This window comes from Nesoenas mayeri (assembly GCF_963082525.1).
Source record: "Nesoenas mayeri genome assembly, chromosome: 2".
In the NCBI taxonomy this organism is placed as follows: Eukaryota; Metazoa; Chordata; class Aves; order Columbiformes; family Columbidae; genus Nesoenas; species Nesoenas mayeri.
Genome location: NC_137543.1, coordinates 49,442,153 through 49,462,265, shown reverse-complemented (window position 1 = coordinate 49,462,265; position 20,113 = coordinate 49,442,153). Strand labels below are relative to the sequence as shown.

At 39.1% G+C, this 20,113-nt stretch overlaps 1 protein-coding gene across 1 annotated transcript in view; it reads right to left on the bottom strand.

Annotated features, from left to right (window-relative positions):
* Positions 1-20,113, bottom strand: part of ZNF521 (zinc finger protein 521) — a gene marked incomplete at its 3' end in the record, with an annotated part of 205,054 nt that overhangs the window by 184,395 nt on the left and 546 nt on the right. Inside the window, exons 2-3 of the mRNA XM_080364140.1 lie at positions 4,296-4,358; positions 3,176-3,235 (exon numbers count right to left, since the gene is read on the bottom strand). Of these exons, the coding sequence (XP_080220266.1) occupies positions 3,176-3,235; positions 4,296-4,358 (123 nt within the window). The remainder of the gene's footprint in view (positions 1-3,175; positions 3,236-4,295; positions 4,359-20,113) is intronic.

Sequence of the window (20,113 nt, the reverse complement as noted above, 5' to 3'; positions counted from 1 at the left end):
ACACACACACATAAGCACACATGCAGCCCTTAGTATACAAAAGCCTAAAGAATCGCTCAATTTAAAGCTTCCTACTTAGAGACCAGTTATTAAAATTAGAATCATTTGAAGACTAATAAATGTTTTGCTTCTCCTTCTGCATTTGCAGATAGAAACTCTACAGGGACAGAAGTCAGTCAAGCTTATTCCCTTCTGCTGCAACTTTAGAATACATGCTCTAGCCAACTGGCACATTTGTTTTTAGGTCAACACTTAAGTGGGACCCTCTGGGACCTAGGTTTGAGTTTAGCCTACGACAGCTTTGTGAAATGAGTTCTGGCAGTCTCAGCCCCTCTCAATGAATGCATTTCCACTGCGATCTCCTTCCACAAAGAGATGTCACCACCAAAATAAAAATATATTTAAAGAGACAAAATATCATTTGGACACCCTGTGAATAGATAGTTTTTCTGTTACAACAGGTATCTTCCATCAGGAGCTGATCTAACCTTAAATAGTTACTTAAACTGAGGGTAAGTTGCCTTATTTGAGCTGATGTTTTGAAAGACTACAATTTTTAAAACGTATTTTATAAATGCAATACGCATCCATCCAGACTTTCTCCTTAACCTCCTGTTCAAAGCTCGTGCCCGCATACAGACTTCAGGGCAAATGTCATTGATCTCCCACATTTCTTTCTCCCTGGTATCTGCAATAATCACAGCCATAATTCCCTCAACAAAGATTTTCTTCATAGTAATATTACCTTTCCCAATATCTGCAAATGCCACTGTCATTTCCAGAGGCTCCCCTGCCCTATTTCAGAGGCTGCCATGCGCCAACTGAAATTTTTCAGTACACATCAGCAACAGTACACACATCAGCTCCAACTGCAGATATCAGTGAAAATTATCTACTATGGAAAGGAGGGTTACTTTTTTGGAACAGAAATAATTCAGTCTATGAAAGTACTTTTAAAAAAAAAGAAAAAATAAAAAAATAAAAGAAGAAGAGAAAGAACAGTTGTCTTCTGTTACCAATCATGTTAACATTATTTATAAATGGAAATTAAAAGAAGCATGATTTTCTCATTACTGTGTTTCCTGGCAGGTGGTTCTCCCCTTACCTTCTTCCTCCTCCTTTTAAGAGATGTTATTGCTGTAACTTGGTCTAATAAAACTGCAACTTTGGGGAAAATGAAAAATTGCATTGGCTTAAAAGTGTTGGAGGCAATAAAGCCATGGACTTCAATTATTTTCAAGTATGGGAGCGGTTTAAGGCCAACCAGCAGAAATTCTATTCTGCCCATGTAAAAATGAGGTTTCACCACATTTACTTTTTATAACCCATATAAAAGTCAAGCAAAAGTAATGAATATCTAAAAGCCATCTCAGTGGACTGGGAAAGACTATCTGTATTCTTGAAACTCATCTTACATATTTCTGCCTATGCTACAAGGATCCACAGCTAATCACAACTAAAACATCAAACTACCAAGAAAACAGCCTCCTTTCCAATCCATTTCACTGCCTAGCAGTAGACCTCCTTCCAAGCCACTTCTGCATGGAAAAGTGCTGGAAAAAGAAAGGAAAACTTAGATCATGTGGTTATAATTATTACCAGGCAAGGAATATTTCTTCAGCTCAGTGGTAAAGTAAAACTCTGTCGCTCTCCGCTCCCAATAGTGTCCATCGCAAAACAACTGCCTCATTAAATCTCTGCAGTAAGATTAATATGCCGTAGCTGCACTACATTTATAACTTGGTACTCTATAAAAAGCACATTTAATGGTTAGAACCAGAGCTTAGATACAAAGTATTACTATAAAAACTTCTGGCAGTGTGTACACAGTGTGGGCCTTCTGTACTGCTTGCTCTATCAGAAGGGGTTTTGTTTTTAATATTGGCATTGCATTCTTGTTATAGAGAAAAACAGAATGTTAAATCTTGTCTAGAAGCAGACAGAGAACAACACAGGACATGATAGGAAATAAATAACTAGCAAGACAACTTAACCATTGAGAATTATTTTAAGAAAAAAATGCAGAAAAGCAACCATTCCTTGTCATATTGATCTCCAGTTTTGCGGCCCTCTATTTTTCAACTTCATGTGCCTACAGCAGTACAAGTTTGCTTTTTGTCAAGTTTGCAGACAGCTAAATGGAGACATATGTACATTCAGAAGAGTTTGAGAAATTTCCCATTAAAAAAAACAGAGAACTCTCTCACTTGTATTTCCTCTTTTCCAACAATACAGTTTATACGCAGAGCCACTAAAACCTATAAAAGGCACCAAACCCAAATCCACAGGACACACACACACAGGAGAAAGATGAAGTCTTCTAGCTGAAGAAAAAATTAACTGCACTCGTCACTTTCATAAGGAGTGACTCCAACTGTTCTCAAACAAATTACCTACACATATTCAGAGATGACTACCCTTCTAGGAATATCCTTAAGGAGTCAGCCCTTATTCTAAAAGGTGACCTCAGCTGAATGAATGAGACTATTCAGATGAGTCAGTCCTGCTCTTAGATAAAATCCTGTGGAATCAGTACCAAAGACAGGAGCAAAGTATTTCTTGCATTCTCAGAACCGTATTACATTTACAGAATAAAAGAGTCCTTGTTGCTTTTGGGAATTAACAATTATTTCTTCACGATTATTAACAATACGTATCCCTGTGATCCTGATTCAAACAACAGCTTTGTCCACCCAGTCTCACTGACTTAAAATTAAGGAGCCCTTAATTAATCCCTGACTGGTAAGAAATTATATAAACAACCCTAAAAGAAATTATCCTTATCCATAGTTGAGAGGAATGAATATTCAAGTTCATCTGAAATAGCATAGGGTGAGGTTTTATGTGAGGGATGTAAAGAAGGATTATTGTTAACAAAATTAAAAAAAAAAAAAAAGGAAAAAGAAAATAAGAAAAGAAAAGAAAAGAAAAACATGCTGCACTTTAAAAGCATCTCACTTTCAGTTGGCTGACCTACAAAAGGCAGAATTTCTAATTCTCAGGAATTGAAAGGTGAAGGGAGAAGAATGTTATTTTCCATTGCAAGCCCCAAGAATGCATTCTAAGCCGAAACAGAGAAAGAAGAGCGCAGGCTTTGCAAAAACACCCCGATACGAAAATCCCTCACACTCTTGTCAAACGGTAAGCAAGCACTAATGAAGGAATTCAGCATTACCAGTCTGTGCGGCTGTGTGTCCCACACCTGCCTGCTGGTCCTCTGTTTCATTTTCTTCTACTGTCAGAAGAAAGTAAACAAAACAAAAACAAAACAAAACAAAAAAAGATGTTAGGTGGGTAGCTGAAGTGTTCCAAGCATCTTTACACCAGCTTCAGTTCTGAAAGCCAGTAATGCTTGTACAACACGGGCAAGAAAAGCTGCACTGCAAAGTGCAAAAGTGTAGATTAGACCAAAGCAGAATACGTTACTGTATGGAAGCTACAAATCTGAGAGCAGAGTGACCAAATTGGTTTCATGGCTTAAAAAACAAATCGAATTTCCTCTGGGATATTTGTCATCAATGCACTCTACTGTATTTGTTTATGGAAATAAATGAGAGAATAATTCTGGGCTTTAAGATTCAGCTTGCTCCATACATATAAGAGAAAGCCTTCTCCTGGCAGACAGGAGAGGTGTGTGTGCTAATTCATACACAAGCTTTAAAAAAATAATAATAATCCTACATTCAGTAGCAAACATCTCAGCAGTGCAGACAGCCTTGCAAAGGAGAACTAACCCCATGCTGTTTTACTGTATACACCATGCCAGCATCTTTCCCTTGGCTCGCAGCTTTCCAAGAGCAGTAGAACTAAAAACAATACAATTCTTGTCAGATTCACTATTCAAAACTTGTTGGGCAAGAGTGAACCTAACAAGAGCCATTCTGCTGCTACTTTGAAAAATGAGAGAGCGCTGTTCTCATAAGCTCTGATATGATGCCTAAGTAAGATTGACTCTCCCAAAGTAAAAGTAAGGGAAGAGCTAAAAGGCAGAACCATTTCCTTTTTATTCTGCCAAAGACTTGTGTTCTTTGAGTTAGAGAACAGCGGAGAGAAGAGAATTCATTCTCCCTCCACGGGGGAAAAAGCTGAAAGGGGAAAGACTGAACTTCGGCAGCATTTCCACTCCCAAGAATTCAGACCTCAAAAAATAATCATGCAACTGAGTTAAAATCCAAAGATTTGGGTTTTTTTTTTTTTCGCTGGCTCTTGGGACGAGAGAGTGCAACACTTAGGGTCACATATAAATCTAGACATATATTCAAAAGAAGAGATACATATACACACTCCACAGGTACCTCTTTTCCTCCTTCGCCAACCCCAAGGCTTCATACAACTGGTTGTTTCTAGAATCTGAGTTTCTAGAAAAAAAACACCAGTTTTCATAAGGACACTCTTAGGACACTAGAAACTTGAAACACAGTGCATATATTAGAAAGAGTCAAGTACAGTCTCTTGAGGACTCTAAACAATCTCTATCTCTGTCCCAGAGTTGTGGCTAGTAAGCACACTCTTCCCATCAACAGAGATCTGACAAAGTTTCCCAGGCCCTGGAGTAAGTCAAGTATTTCACAAAATACTATTTTATAAGCTGCCTGTTTCATTTGAACTTGTATTTTGCAGCCATGAAGTTACCAGTACTTCAGGTGGTATGATTTTCATTGTTATGCTGAAGCAGTCATCCCAGCAGCCCTCACAGCTAAAGGAAACTGGTCAGACAAAGAAAGCAATGGGAAAAGCTCAGGAAAAGCTGAGCTTCGGGGAACATGTGGTCAAGCACAAACTAAGCTAAACAGAAAGATTTCGCACAAGAGCAGCACAGATTGGTAAGACTTGTTAATACAGCAAGAAAAATAATGAATACAACTAATATACAATTAAAAAAAAAAAAGAAAAGAAAAAAGGAAAGAGATACCATCTCTTACAACCCCCCCTTAAAGCCACCAGAGGAACCTTTGCAGCAGTCCAACCTGACCCTGTTTATGCCCACCACCAGCTGTTGATCTGTTTCCAAAAAATGATCTCAAGAACGAGCTCTAAAACTGAAAAATAAATCTACTTTTTCATTCCTTGAAAGGAAACTCATCTTGGTCATTAGTACCCACTGATCAAACTTATTAAAGGCTGTAGACATATCGATTATCTACCAATGAAATCCTCAACCACGGCACACATCATAACTCGGTCCAGAAAGGTAATTTAAAAACTCTATAATTTTTTAAGTCTTGAGATGGAATTGAGGTGCCCAAACACTAACTTTCCAAGACTAGATTTCCAAGTTGGAAACCTCAAAATAAAGTAGCTGCCTGCTAAGAAGTAAAAAATATCTGATATTTGAAGCAGATCTCCAGTTCTAAGAGCATGCAAACTAAAATGTAAGAGTTCGTCTTTTGTGCTGTTCTGCACTGAATGTCTGCTGCCACCAGCTGCAGAACCAGCATCTCTTGCTGCTCGTGAGAAGTGACTGCACACTGAAATGTGCTCAGCTTCATGCTGCTGATCGAGGGGCACCAAACACTTCCAGGTCTTGAAAAAAGCAAACATGGATACCTGCCTAAAAATTGTTTTCAGGTATGCACGTTTGTCATGTGAAAACCTGACAGTGTATGCCTGGTGAAACCAAACATTTAAAACTTCCCTGCTATTTAGGGATGTGAAAATTCTGTGACAGCTGAGGTTTGCTTTCAATGAAAGCTGATCAGTATGTCACTATTACACTAAAAAAAAGAGGAAACAAGTATCAGAGCAGGTAACTTTGTGGTTAGTATCTTTCTCAACTGTTGTTCAAGCCCTTTAGGGATTCTCAATCACAAAAGAACCAAGTAGGTCACAACAGGCCATGGCACAAAGACTTGCTAATAATATTCAACTAGACTGACACATTTGTCAGAAAAATTAAAACCACGTTTAGGGGGAAGTATGGTAAAAGGGGCAAGAAAACTATCCCACAAAACCCACAGAATTAGGGAAATCTTAGCATTATTACAAATCATCTACAAAATAGCATCTCATTTTCCTTTGCATTAAGTTAGATCATTCCTCCAGCTCGCACGGGTATTTGTTACATTAAGTAAGCTACAGCTGCTGGCATCCGATAAGATCCCGATTAGCACTTTATGCCTTTCCACAACCAGACTCTGAAAATTTCAGTACTATTTCAGCTCTCAGGCCACTGTTTAACTCACCTGACTACAAAAGGTAGCACGACATGCAGCCAACATTTACTTTCCTTAAACATCAACTATACCATTTTCTTTCACGAGAGGAAGGCAACTTTAAACAGAACCTATATAGTGAGACGCTTTATATTTTGCTAACCAAATCCATTTCTCAAGCACTAGCATGAAATGTAACTGAAAAAAAAGCCACAAGGATGATATACAGATATAACAATACAACGTATGCACAAGTATTAATTCAAATATAAAAATTACTTATACTCTAGGACTGTAATTGTACATAGGGGTGTCATCTTCATTACAGCATATACCACATCCTAGTGTAAGGTAAGACAAATTCTAGGTAACAAAGTGACAAAATACTAGTAAAAGGGAGGCCTCAGGAAACTAGAACAGCAGCTTATGAATCCAGACTGTGAAGGAGTGATGTTACTGCTGAACAGCACTTCTAGATACATTTAAAATAATGTTGTCATGAAAGTAACATCATTACTTGTTCCTACCATTATGTGTTTATGACCACAGGTCACCAGTTTTGTTAGCTGTAGAAATATTTCTCAATTGACTTATCTGTTCCTTAAAAAAACAAACAATCAAGTCCCCACTACTTATTTTCTCAGTGCAACTTTTGAAAAACAAAACAATGGGCAACTCTAATAATATTTTTTTTAAAAAAAGGACCAGATCACCACAACAACTGTGACACCACATTTCTTGAAAGTAATTTAAAAAAAAAGAAAACAATTCAGTAAAGGAAACAAAATTCCAGCATGGCAATCTATCTCCCATTATAAAAGCTCATGTTTGGACAGATACCAGTTTTTTTTAAATTTTACTGAAAAAAGGTATCTCTAAACTGAAGCTGTATCCATGTGAAAGGTTAGGACATTTCAGCTTTGGTACAGCTAGTGTCCAAGGCAAACCCTGGTTTCAATTCAGAGCACCTCTCATGCTTAGATTGCTGAATATCAACATTAAGACCAACTATTCCTTTAAATAAATAAATAAATAACAAGTAGTACCATCAAGGACAGCCAATGAGGAAAACCTGTGGGAATTTTGATAGAGGAGTCCTAAAAATAGATTTAATCTCCTGACTGCTCTACAGCAACACCTGCTGATCAATGAGGATTTTACCCCTTTTGCTTAGATTCTCTTCATGGGACCAATGGTTAGCGTATAAAGGAGTGACATTATTTTATAAAGTTAGTACAAAATATACACAGGTTTTCTAGCTTGCAAAATATCATTCACATTCTACTGCCTAATCAGGATTCCCCTCCACTGAAGAGTTAATCTGTAGACTGTGCATCCTAAGGAAAAGCACAAATCATTTCTGGTTGAAGCCTGGAAAAAAACTTGTATGGAAAAGAAGTGGATAAAATTAAAAATGTGAAAAAGGATATTTTCACTGAGGGAAGCCTTTTGGAGAACTCTGGCTAAGATTTATGGCTTCTGAGCTATTACAAACCATAATAAAATAAAAGCAAAAGATAATTGAAAAAAGTCTATTTTCTTCTAGTCTAGGTGGGTTAATAAATTTTAAAAAAGAAAAAGGAAAAAAAAAAAAAAAGGACTGTCCCAAATGCCTGAGCCTCTTTTCAGCTTGTTAAACAAAGCAGGAGAAGCCACATATCCCAAAATAAACTATAAAAATAGATTGCTATTGATCTATCCCTTCCTAAAACATATTCCTTGAGAGATGTGAAAATAAACCTAATATAGCAACTAAGGCTGTCAGAATGGGAAGTTTAGAATATATATTTTTAGCTAGCACCTTGCATTTCCTATAACTCAATACTTAATCTATAAAGTTCCATTAGCATATGATTAGTAATTCAATTTAAAGCCATCTTTGCACAAAAGCCTTTTTCTTAGGATGGTAACTTTGCCAAGTGCATCTTCAATCTACATGTTTGAATAATTTCTGCAGACAAGTAATAGAGACACTAGCTGTATTAGCATAATCAATACACAATTTACCGAGTTACCCAGACAGAACAGAAATAAAATGTGTGTGCCATTATTTCAGTACCTACAAATGACTGTAATTTCTGGAAGTATCTCTCTACTTTTCCCTCCTCCTCATGGCCACATAAAAACCAAGAGGACATTCATATTGCCACCACCTACAGGTAGATATTAAGTATGATTAAGTAGATGAATCACATAGCAGAAGGCAAATTTAAGAGCCAGTTACAGGAGGTGCTGAGTATCTTCTAACTCTAGTAAAGTCAATGGATTTTGAAGATGCTTCGCACTTGGCAATAATGTGCTGTGGAAATACACCTCCATAGGGTTCAGTCAGGATACAAAACTGAAATTAAAGAAGTTACAGAGTAGTATTAAATGCAGCATCACGTGTCAATGTATCACCTGCTAGGGCTACACCTTCCACCACTTTCTTCTCTCCCCAGATAGAACCAGTGCTCTAAGATTCACCTTTTAAACTCTTCTGGCCGACAGACGTGAGCGCAGGGTTTCACACCTCCCTGTGCCACTTCAAGCAGCAGTTCAGTGGGTGACTCCTGGAAGTCAACAACCATTTCAGGCTGCTCCATAATGTCATTTAAGATAACTGGCATTCAGAAAAGTTCAGAACTACCAAGAAAGTACTGTTTTCTGAACAGCTTTCTCTAGTATCAACACATGTCTATCAGCTACTAGCCAGAAACCCGATTACCATCCTTACTCCCAAATGTACATACACCCAATGATTTTCATGTGAGAAGAGCTGGAAAAAGAAATGCCTTTGCATATTAACATTTCAATATCTACATTCCAGAACCCTATTGAAAATTAGTTCTGTGTGTAGCCACACTGTACAAAAATCCAATTAATCATATGTATGAATATTTGGTTTTGATTTGTTTTCCGTTGTGCTGTGATTTAACCCTTTTCCTATTTCTACTCCTCCAAGCACTGTAACAGTATTGGTACTGGAAATTAATATTTTCCTTGAAAGATTCCTGTTATGTAAAGCATTGTTTTTCTTGCATTCACTTTTTTCAGAACACAAAGCCCCTCATAGCATTCATATTTTTTACTCCTTTCTTTAGTCTAACTCAACACTGAGCTTGCAAGGTTTTGGTTTTTTCCCCTAATGATCTTCTCATAGATTGAATTAGGAGTTCCCAATTAGACTGCAGTGGCTGGAAAATACTATTCTTATGCTAAAATATTTTCCTAGGCAGCACATAAACATTAAAGTAATAAATATACTTAAGTAGAAAGAAATTATGCTTAAGAAATCCTTTGCATATTCTTCCAACCCTTGATCTCAAGTGTGACAGCATCCAAATGTGACAGTCTAAAGACATCCAGTTTTATGTAACATTGTGTGCAAAAAAGGCAGAAGATGCTCTTTCTTGCAGCAGAGGGAGAATTCTACAGAAACTCCAAAGCCAGGGGTGGGGGAATATCTTTTTCTAGATAGCCAAGGCAGTAAATTAATTAATCCTGCCCAGAATGCTAACTGTGCCTCCCTAATCATGCATCTATTAACAAGGTTAAGCTACATCTACGTATACTCATATTTCTATTGTTTAAAGTAAACTAATAATGGTATGATATATTTTTCAAAAAGTACTTTTCTCCAAAGAATCTTAAAGCTTTTTATAAACCTCAAGTAAATTTCAAGCATCCCTAAGACCCTCTATCATGCAAGGTAACAAATTACAGTGGATCTCTGAGTTAGACTGAGAACCATAGTGAGAACTAGCAAGGCAAGAGGGAACCTTTCTGGAAGTCAATTCTTAGTACCAGCATCAGGACTTTCAGCTGTCCTGCCTGTCTTAAACTGAATAATCCACCTCCATTCCTGACAATGTGACTGTGGGCATACAGTCCATTTGGAGGAAAGATAGAAATTACGAGGCTACGATAAATTTTAAGCCTAATTACCAAACCCAGTACTGAACATGAACGTTTTCAGAGTGATTCCTCTAAGTATACTGAAGCTATGGATCACCTAAGCTTTCTTATTCTCTCAAAGGGACATAACTAAGGATTTCTGGTACTCCTACAGACCTTTATTTCCAACTGTGCTTAGAAAACAGGAAATTCATTAAACACAGTCTATAAAACCCTAAACTCATTAAGAGACAACAATCTGAATCAAACTGGCCTATGGATCACAGAACCTTCAAAGTAGCCAGCTTCACACAACTCTGAAGACAGGTGATGTAAGGAAGGGCTATGAGGACCTACAGTAAAGGTTACTGTAGAGGATCATTGCCTTGGAAAGTGAAGTAATTTATATGCCTAAAATAAGGAGTTTTGGCTGCCTGACACCATTGCAACACCAGAACAAAATACAGAGGCATGCTTTAGCTCTGTTACCTAAAGACATACATTTATCTGAGTCAAAAAAAACCACCTCCTTTCAACTGAGATTATCCCTGATTGACCAGAGATCTCCATCTATTGTGTGCCAGGATTTCATAAGGTTATTTTTGATCCCTCAAACTCTCTGACCTGTTCTAGGTAACTTTCTATCATGTAAAACAGCACTCTGGTCTATATCCACAAAAAAGCTCAGGAGCCAAAAACTAGTGAGGGGGTGCCACATCTCTGTTGCCAGAACTTCTGCTCACATGCCTCTCGGGTCAGGCAGTATCTATGGTTTTCCCATCCAGACTTTCTCAGTGCTGTGCAGCTCTATGCTGAAGTCAAACCAAAGCCCCAGCACAGCTGGCTAGTGGAAGATTAAAAATTCTCCTGCCTGCCCTGGCTTTGGACACAGTCTCATGGGCTGGTTCTTCAGCATTTAAATACCCTTCCCCAGTTGCTACAAGATGCTGGCAGAAAAACGTGTGGGTTGAAATACCTCTTCCTTTCCCCTTCTGGCCCACACCCACCAGTTAGATCACTCACCCAGGATGTGGGTGGCACCAGCTCAACTTTCTTCTCTATCAGAAGGATTTGTACTCACGTCATGAGCTTCTTAACAAAGAGCACTTACTCTAAGACTTGAGGTGCACTCATTCATTGCTGTTGAAACTGCCATACCTCATCTACAATACTGACTGAACTAGAAAGAAGGAAAATTAGGGTGATACCTTATCCTTGTCATTAGGGCACTCACATAGGAAGTGGGACACATGGACTCCAGTTCTGGTTTCATTGAAACAATTCATCAGAAGTAATACTGCAGTGAGTACTTGGCAGACCAGGACCCAGGTCTCCCCTTTCTCAATCGGTATTCAAGCCTCTAAAGCTATAAGTCTTGTATACGAGAACTCCTCCTCACCCCCTTGTCCAACAAATACTTAATTACACTTTTAAAAAGGGAAACATCGTTCACAAAAATAAAAGGGTAACTCACACTCAGAGCACAATATGCTGCTGCGTAATGACTGATGTACTCCCTGTGAGATGCAGATTCAGATACCCCGAAACAAAGCACAAAACAGAATCCCTGTCTCTCACATCCTAGCAGGGCAAATAACTTTCCCTCTTCAGTGAAGAGAAAAGGAAGAGCAGGAGCACAATGTCTCTGTTCCTTCTAACTTGGGAGGAAAGGAACAACCTGTCCCCTATCTCCAAAGAACTGGATCAGATAAGTGACTGCTACGAGATACCCTGTTGCACCAAGCAAGACATGCATATCTAGAACAGAGGAGGAGCTATGACACACTACTCTTTTCAAGTTCTTCCTGCTACCTCCTTAAGGTAGTTCCTACTCAACAACACTAACCTACTTATGAATTACATAAATAATCCAAGTGCCTGGTCCAAGATGACTGTTCTAGTAGGCAACCAGGCACCTGTAAACTAAGCCCTGAAGTACTAGCAATGTGCAGCGTGCAAGCCCTTTGGTTTGGACCTAGCCTTAGAGCATTCTGACCTTCATTGATTCACATTTGTATCTGGCGAGTAAGCCTTCTGCTCAACAGATTCACCAGAAATCGCAAACCAAATCTTTTCCTACACTCCAGCTGTTTATAAGCCACATAACGCAATCCCTTCCCAGCGGCTGCAGGCACAGACCAATAGTGACCCATTTCCTCCTCCCATCTTCCGAGTGAAAACCTTACATCAGGCATGGATCTCGACATCCTGTTGTCCTGGAACCAGTGAATCAGAAAGTTCCTTCCTCACAATTGTATTCTTTGGAGGTGGAAAATAATTAACCTCCCCACCCCCTCCTCCTTCCTACTGCCACTGTCAAAGTTAGAAATTCACTTGACTCTGCCTGGAAAGGAAAAAAAAAATAGAGCCATCATAATTCAGTGCCAGAGAAAGTTTTGTTGATAAAAGTATAGCCTAGTCTTCCCAAGGACACTGCCTCACTACATCACATCATCCAGTCTAGCAACACAGCAGGTATTTTATTTTAGTTTTTAAAGTTCCTTTCAAGAAGTTAATGAGTCAAAAATGGAAGTCAAACTTGATAGGTTCGCAAAAGTGAACAACAAAAAAATAAAACTTAAAAAAAATCAATTATCACGGAATTCATTGTTTGAAATGTATTTTCCCAGCAAAACACAACCTAATAATAGTAAGAGCACAACAAGTTTCAGGAACCGTATATGAAAGCCATCTATTGTGCAGTTAACCAGGATATTTAGACTTAAAAGTGCTCCACGCACGTGTGTAACACCAAATGTCTGTGTGAGAAACTAGGAGGGAGATTTTACAGTTCTTGTTAGGTAAGGGCAAATCTCCTGTTCCTGCTTATTGACCTCCATGAGAGAATAAGCTCTCAAAAAATGGGCTTGGGGAAGGAGGGAAAGCACCCATACCCTCACTATCATCATCCTGACCATTTGCCCTCAGGGCAAAAAAGTGTCCTGTTTCAGGCAAGAGGCTGTTTAACTAATGATTAGTACTTCCAAATTTGTAAGAAGGCTAACTACTTACTGATATTATATTCCTAAAGACCTTAGTATGCCCCAATCGCATTAAAAAAAGAAGAAAGGGGATAGTGGGGGGAAGCCACTATACCAACAGTTATATAAATGACTAAGCAGTCTTAAAGGACTAAAAATCCTAACCTTCGAAAGAAAAATTGCACCTAATTGCACCAATATTTAAAAGTGAAAGTATCAGATGAATTGCTTACTCAAAGAATACCCCTCTGTCTTGCTCACATGATAAAAAAGAGTGGGGAAAAAAACATAATGAAAACACATCTCCCTAAAATCTAAAATTTCATTGGGCATTAATTGTGCAGAATTGGTTGAGTAATAACCCTTCAACCCTTTTGAGTGGACACTATACAGATTCAGCTGTACAAAGAAAAGTTGCGGTACAGCATGCACAGCATCACTCTAGCTAAAGGAAAATCTAAAAGGCTCAAATGTGCACACAACAGAATATTATGGATAATCTAGACAAAATCCTAAAAAAAGGAGGAAAGGAGGAAAAATAAATCCTCTACATCTTTTTCTCAATAATTATGCAGGATAGAGGGGGAAAAAATATGTTTGAAACTAAAGGAATCTGAAGTGGAAAAAAAAAACAAAAGCATGACCAGAGTTAACTCATATTGTAAATACAGAGGACACTGGTCCTGGTTCAAAAATCCATTGAAAGAGGGCAATTTTGTGCAGTATTATTAATGTGTGCACAGAATAACATAAAGCAGATTTTTTTTTTTAAAGTAGGAGGGCTGAATTAAAATGTTAATTATAACATGTTGTAATAAGGATACCCCCAAGATCAGCCCTATCATTTTTGCTACAGCATGGTCCCTAGGCATATGGCTAACTACTCCTTGATCATTATCCTGGCTAAAACTAAAGCTACTGAAGTTTAGAAGACTCATATCTAACAGAATTTCTTTCATCTCTAATAATTGCTAAAGTAGCATAATTACTCATACTCGAGGTGAAATAGAACCCAAGTTGTCTAAAATTAAAGTTAAAACAAAAACAATCCTCATCACCTCTTTTGGGTTTTGCACATTCATCTTTTCTCAGAATCCTATGCCAAGCATTGCATTATGATTTAAAAGCTTCTCTTGTGCTATCTGACTTTTGTAAAGAGTGCAGCTGAAAAACTTTAATGCTTTGTAGTAACACACTGCAATATATACATTTTCCCAGCACCAACTAAAACAGGTCCAATGCTTTGTAGACCTGTATGCTGTCCCTTCAGGGAAAAACATATACATATGTATATATGCCATTTTTCTAAGTAAAGTAGCGCATCTTCCCCACCTGCAGCTGGGAGTGATTTTGAGCTCATGTAGCCCTATAAGAACCAATGGAAACCACAAAATACAGTGGGGAAAAGAAGCTAAGGGCTCTGTCTTAAGGCATCAGCATTCATACTATATTTTAATCAATCTAAAAAAGAACAATTCCAAGTATCTTCTTTTCAGTGTTTTATACAGAAAAAAAACCACTAAATCCATATGGTCTACATAAAACGTTAACGATGCTTCCAAATTCTTTCCTCACGTACAATCATTCAAAAGGCAGATTTTTTTTTTCCAAAACGTGCAAGTTTCAAAATACTGAATCATGTTTCAGAACAAAGAAATGAGAGCTATTAAACTAGTTGCAAATTAGACTGAATGAATTATAGAGCAAAATAAAGCCTTTCAAGACCTCTTAGATCATGGCGGGTAACGTTATCCTACACGTTAGATAAGTGCCTCCATACTGACAGCTTCCCTTGTTACACAAGTTAACAGCAACTCCGGAAAACAAAATCAAACCAAACCGAACTCACAGCATTTCTAACCCTCATTTCTAACATTCTCTTTTGTCACCAAATTTCATCTTTATGGAAGTCAGCAGTACAACCAGTAGCTGTTTACATGCAGCTGTTTAGATGTTCACTCCTAATAGTACCTGTTCTGAAGAAAGTAGATGCTGATGGTCACTATAACTCATGCTGGCCCCAAAAATGACTGGCTAGCATTACTGTAATCCTGCAGCTAATCAAGACCATCAATACCACTATGCATTGCCAAAGTCAATGAATATTACTAAAGGTTAAGGATGTTTTTGTTGTCACGGATTTTTTTAATATATAAAGGAGCTGGGGCTTGCTTTGGCAAGTCAAAAGAGAACACTATAAATAGTCTGCATTATAAAAAAGATGCTAATCTTAAACCCTCTTTGTAATTTGTTTTTTCGTGTACTCTTTTATGTTCGATATCTTAATTTTTGCCCTTTTTTGCATGGCCAAGTAAAAGCCAGCAATCCACTCATGCATTAAACAGATGTTTTTGCTTTTCAGGGCAAATGCAATCTTATGAAATTTTTGTTCCCTCCCTATAAAATGATGTCAAAATAATGCATTTCCTGAAAACGGCCCATTCAGAAAAAGTTATTTGGTCCAGTAATACTGAAACTTTAACACAAGTTCACAGAAATCATGCCAATAGTAATTACTGTTTTTGTTTATGCTGGATTGATTATAGTATAATCAGCAGACAATCTAACTTCTTCTGAGTCTAGTCCATGCAATTTAAAAGCCAGAGAGGGTTGGGGCTGAGAATAAACATTCAAATAGCTGACAGATACACAGAAATGTAAAGGCTACTGTTTGAAGGGGATCCGAATGTCAGACTCTCTCTGAACTATTGCTGCTATTAAGTTTTTTGTTTTAATCCACTACTGTTCTACCTTCTCTAGTACTACACCACATCACTTGCACCTCTTTTGCTTCAAATTTATAATAAGAAAACAAGTCACGTTAAAACACAGGTACTGTTTGCTCAGTCCACCAACAGTCTGCATGAACTGAGTTGCAGCTGTAAATTCAGTCAGGATGGAAACAGTACCTAGGTTTCCTCAAAAAGAGGGAAAACTTTAAGAGGTACTCCAGGCTTGCCAAAATATTTCAAGATACAAGCCTTCTTTAAGCAGAATACAGATACATAAAATAGAGCAAATGAATTTTTCCTTCTCATCTTTCTAGGAACTAATATTCAGTAATTTTATTTCTGCAGTCCAATGTGAGATACAAAATTACGAGTAAAAATTTGCTTTGAAGCCATAACAAAATACTTCTATATTTTTTTCAAAAAGAATGTACTTTCAGAGATCAGCGCTTTTATTAAATGTGTGGGGCTGTTCTAGTTTCCTTGCGATGGCTTATCTAACACCTACAGTTTCAGTGATTTTTCCCGGATGACTTTAGCATAATGAGTATTACTTGACTTTAGCTCAGAGAAACCCAGGTTTAACATTTAGTAGAGCTACATTTTCATTCAGGCTTGCATATAGAATACCTGGTTTTCTTGGCAAGTGACTATATCTTTGTAACTTTGTTCCTAAACAAAATTTCTCATCAAAAGCCAGTAGTAAGGGCAAAAGAAAAACCCCAAGCCCTCCCAAAACTAAAACCCCATAAATCAGAAAGGGAAGGGAGGGGGAAGGTGGTCAGTAACCTAAGTGTGATATCTGCAAAGCACGCCAAGTCACAGAAAAAAAAAAAAAAAGGTTTACCATTTCAGTGTCCAAGTTAAATAAGATACAAGCGAGCTGCTCTGCCCCCTTCTCTTGCTTGTGCATCCTGGGGGGCTCCAGCATGGTTTGACTGAGGGGATGTCGTTCTCATTCCCTGCCAGGGGTTTCAGGAGTCGCACCCACTGCCCTTATCCGACACCCTTCATTTGCACGGGGTCTCTTTTGGGGCTTGTACACAGGTATCATATCTCTGATTTATCTTTCCCCACCTGTTTTTCTCCTGCTATCCTCCCTAACCCACCAACTGCATTAGGTGATTTTGATCAGGTCAATGATACCAATGATACCTCATAGATTTATCTTTTTCTTTTTTTTTTTTTTTTTCCCTCCAGAAACTAGCTAAGGAAATCGGATAAATTAATCAGTAGAATGAAATATAGGTCAGGACTGTTGAGTTTGATGCAACTGATCCTTCCTCTGCCTAAAAGAATACAGCAGTTGAACTTTAATTCCTCCTTCCTAAAGTAAAATAGGATATTCAAATTACAGTTTCTCAGAAAGTTAAATAATTTACTCTCCTTTTGAGACTTTTTTTTTTTGCCACAAACGTGTAGTCTATTTATAAGAGTCAGTGTTTTTCACCGAAAATAATTACAACCTTATTTTTCCTTTCCTTGGAAAGATGTGTTTATTATTATTAAATTGTAAGGGGCTTATCTAATGTTAACAATGCCTTTTTTCTTTCCTAGGTCCAAACCTGAGATGCAATCCTCACCAAGAGCTGGGGGACACTCAGATCAAAGTTGGCAAGAAACCAAAATAGGGCAGGGAGGGAGCTAAGAGAGAAAAAAGAAATAGAAAAGGAATGTAAACAGAAACCAGGGTAATTTTTAAAAAGTGTATTTTCAAAAAACAGAAGAAATTTAGTCATTAGCAAGTTCTTAACACCCACCATTTCAGATGAATGTTAGTTTCATGCATTCAATATAAAAAACTCAATTGTCTTTTTGTTTTAATATATTTACCTGCCTTGTATCAGTATTCCCTTAAGATATAAGTTTCAAATTAAGTTATCAAAAGTGACAGACATATCAAAAATATCTCTTATATCCTCCCCCTGTAAAGGGTTGCTAAGTACACGACAAATTGGAAATGTAATATGTAACTCCATATTTTATTTAGATGTAAAACAGCACTCACGAGTTTAAATAACTCATTTACATACATTCAAAGACTATTTTTTCAGAAAAGCTATTTAAAATACTATTTATTTTTAAACTGTAGAACTATATTTTCTACTGCCTGTATCAGTAATACTTAAGAAATAAGAAATTTAAACAAACACTGCATTGGAGGTACAGCTGAAATTCTTCTTGCAACATTACTTAAAGCTTTTGTTTCTTCACTAAAAATGAAGGTGCATTAATTGGCGGGCAGACTCTTATCAATGAATTTAAATGCTATGTCTATGCAAGCATCTTTCAACTTCTCAGTTGCATCGCATTATTACCCAGAAATCTTACATCAGAAATCTTACAATCCGACTGCTTTCAGAGTACTATCAATCCACACAAAATTGACATGACTCAAGAAAAATAAAACAGGGAAAATGAAAAAGATATTTGAACAAAGGCCACCAAGAATGATAACCTACCCCCCAAAGGTAATTACTGCAGCAATAATTACAGATGATGATTGATTTACTGCCCAGTTTTAGTTGAAAAATAGTAAATAACACACTATAAAGAAATATCTACCATCTCTATCCTGAACATTAAGCGGTTTTGTTAAGTCTGTAGTTTATGGTCAGCAAATCCAAGGTACTCCATCTGATTCGTACAATGTTGCTGTTTTCTCATTTTAGGGACTCCCAGGCTACTGGTACATAAGGAAGGCAAAGCCCATACCTCCACATAAAATGGAAGCTGTATCTTTTGTTTTAAATTAAGTGTGATGTTCACAGGAAGATATTTGAGACAGACCTCCTCTCTGTAATGCATCTAACAAATAACCATGAGTAAAATATGCCCAATTCTAACAGGAGAGCAATTTTCTCTATTTGCCAATTAATTCTCAACATTTATTCCTTTGTCCTTAAATATTTGGAGATCTAATACTACCCTTCAGTTGAAGTTTCCCAGCATCTTTTTGCAAATATGGCTAATTGGTCGCGCTCCTACTGGCTCTAAAACTCTTATGCGCACATAAATAAATCCTCCCTGGGAAGCTCGGAATATAAGTGCGCGCCCAAGCAACAGAACTTTCATTGTGGTATCATTTTTAAAAGGTGAAGGAAGAGCGGCTCGTTTGTTCTCCGCAAGATGCCAAACAAAAGCACTACTGAACCGCACAAACTTCAGTAAACTAGATACAGACGGCAGCAGCAGGTAAAGCAGTAAATTCAAGGCACCCTTTATTCCCTTTTAAAAAATCTGGAGAGTGAAAAAAAAAAAAAAGTAAAAAAGATTTGAAGCCTTCTCTAAAGCTCACTGAAGTCAACAGGAAGACTTTGAAAAGGGAACTCCTGGAAAGAGTTGTTTCAAGCGAAGGGAGCGCAGGGGTTTTTTTTTGCCAGGTCCTCCTGTACAAGTCCATAAAAGCAGACCCCGCTCCTGCTTTCTAACTATGAAACCGAGTTGGTTTCTAGGCACTTAACTCCTGATGTACGCCAGCATAGCCGGGAAGAAAGCAAGGCCTGCCCGCCAGCCAGGCAGCGGCTCGGGAGCACATCCCCGGCCGGGCTCTGCGCTCCCGGCTCGGGCAGCCCCCCGGGCCGCGCAACTTGCCCTCGGTTCTCCCTCGCTCCCCCTTCCCGCCCCCTAAAAAAAGTAGACAACTTATAGATGTTCTGACCTGACGCAACCCAGGCTTTATTCTACTTCAGTGCCATGTACAGACCAACCCGGGAGGAACGCGCCCATCCAGAGAGAGACGTTTATCTGAGGTGACAGCCACCCTCAGCCTCCTCACCCGCTCGCAGGCGAGGAGAAGCCCCTGCCCGCCCGGCCGGCCGCCGAGGACAACGACTCCCGGCTCCTCGGGGGGCAGCCAACGGCTGCCAGCTTCTGAGGAGAAGCGGGAGTTGGGGTGTGAGGGGGGAAGGGGGGCGGCTCAACGGCTGCCCGCTCCTCGGGGGGCGACACCCCGCGCCGCGCCGGGCTGAGGGGCGGCGGCGAGGGGCCCGCCGGGCCGGCGGGGGGCGGCCGCGCCAGGCCGGGGAGGAGGGGGCGGCCGGGCCGGGACGCTGCCGGCTCCGCTACAGCCGCACAAGCCGCCCTTTGTCCTCCTCCGGGTCCCGGGCTTCCCCCCGCCTCCTCCGGGGGTCCGAGCCCGCGTCCCTGCGCCTTGGGGCTCCGGGGTGCGCTCCCTCCCCTCAGTAGCACCCCCCACCCCCCCTTATTTCTGTATTTACTCGCGTGTTTATTTATTTACCCGCCGCCCCCCTCACTCACACACACACACACATGCCCTCGGCGGCGAGGGGCCGCTTCACGTGACAGCCGGCGCCACATTCCTGCACAGCCCCAACTCCGGCCCCGCGCGGGGAACTTCGGCCCGCCCCACCCC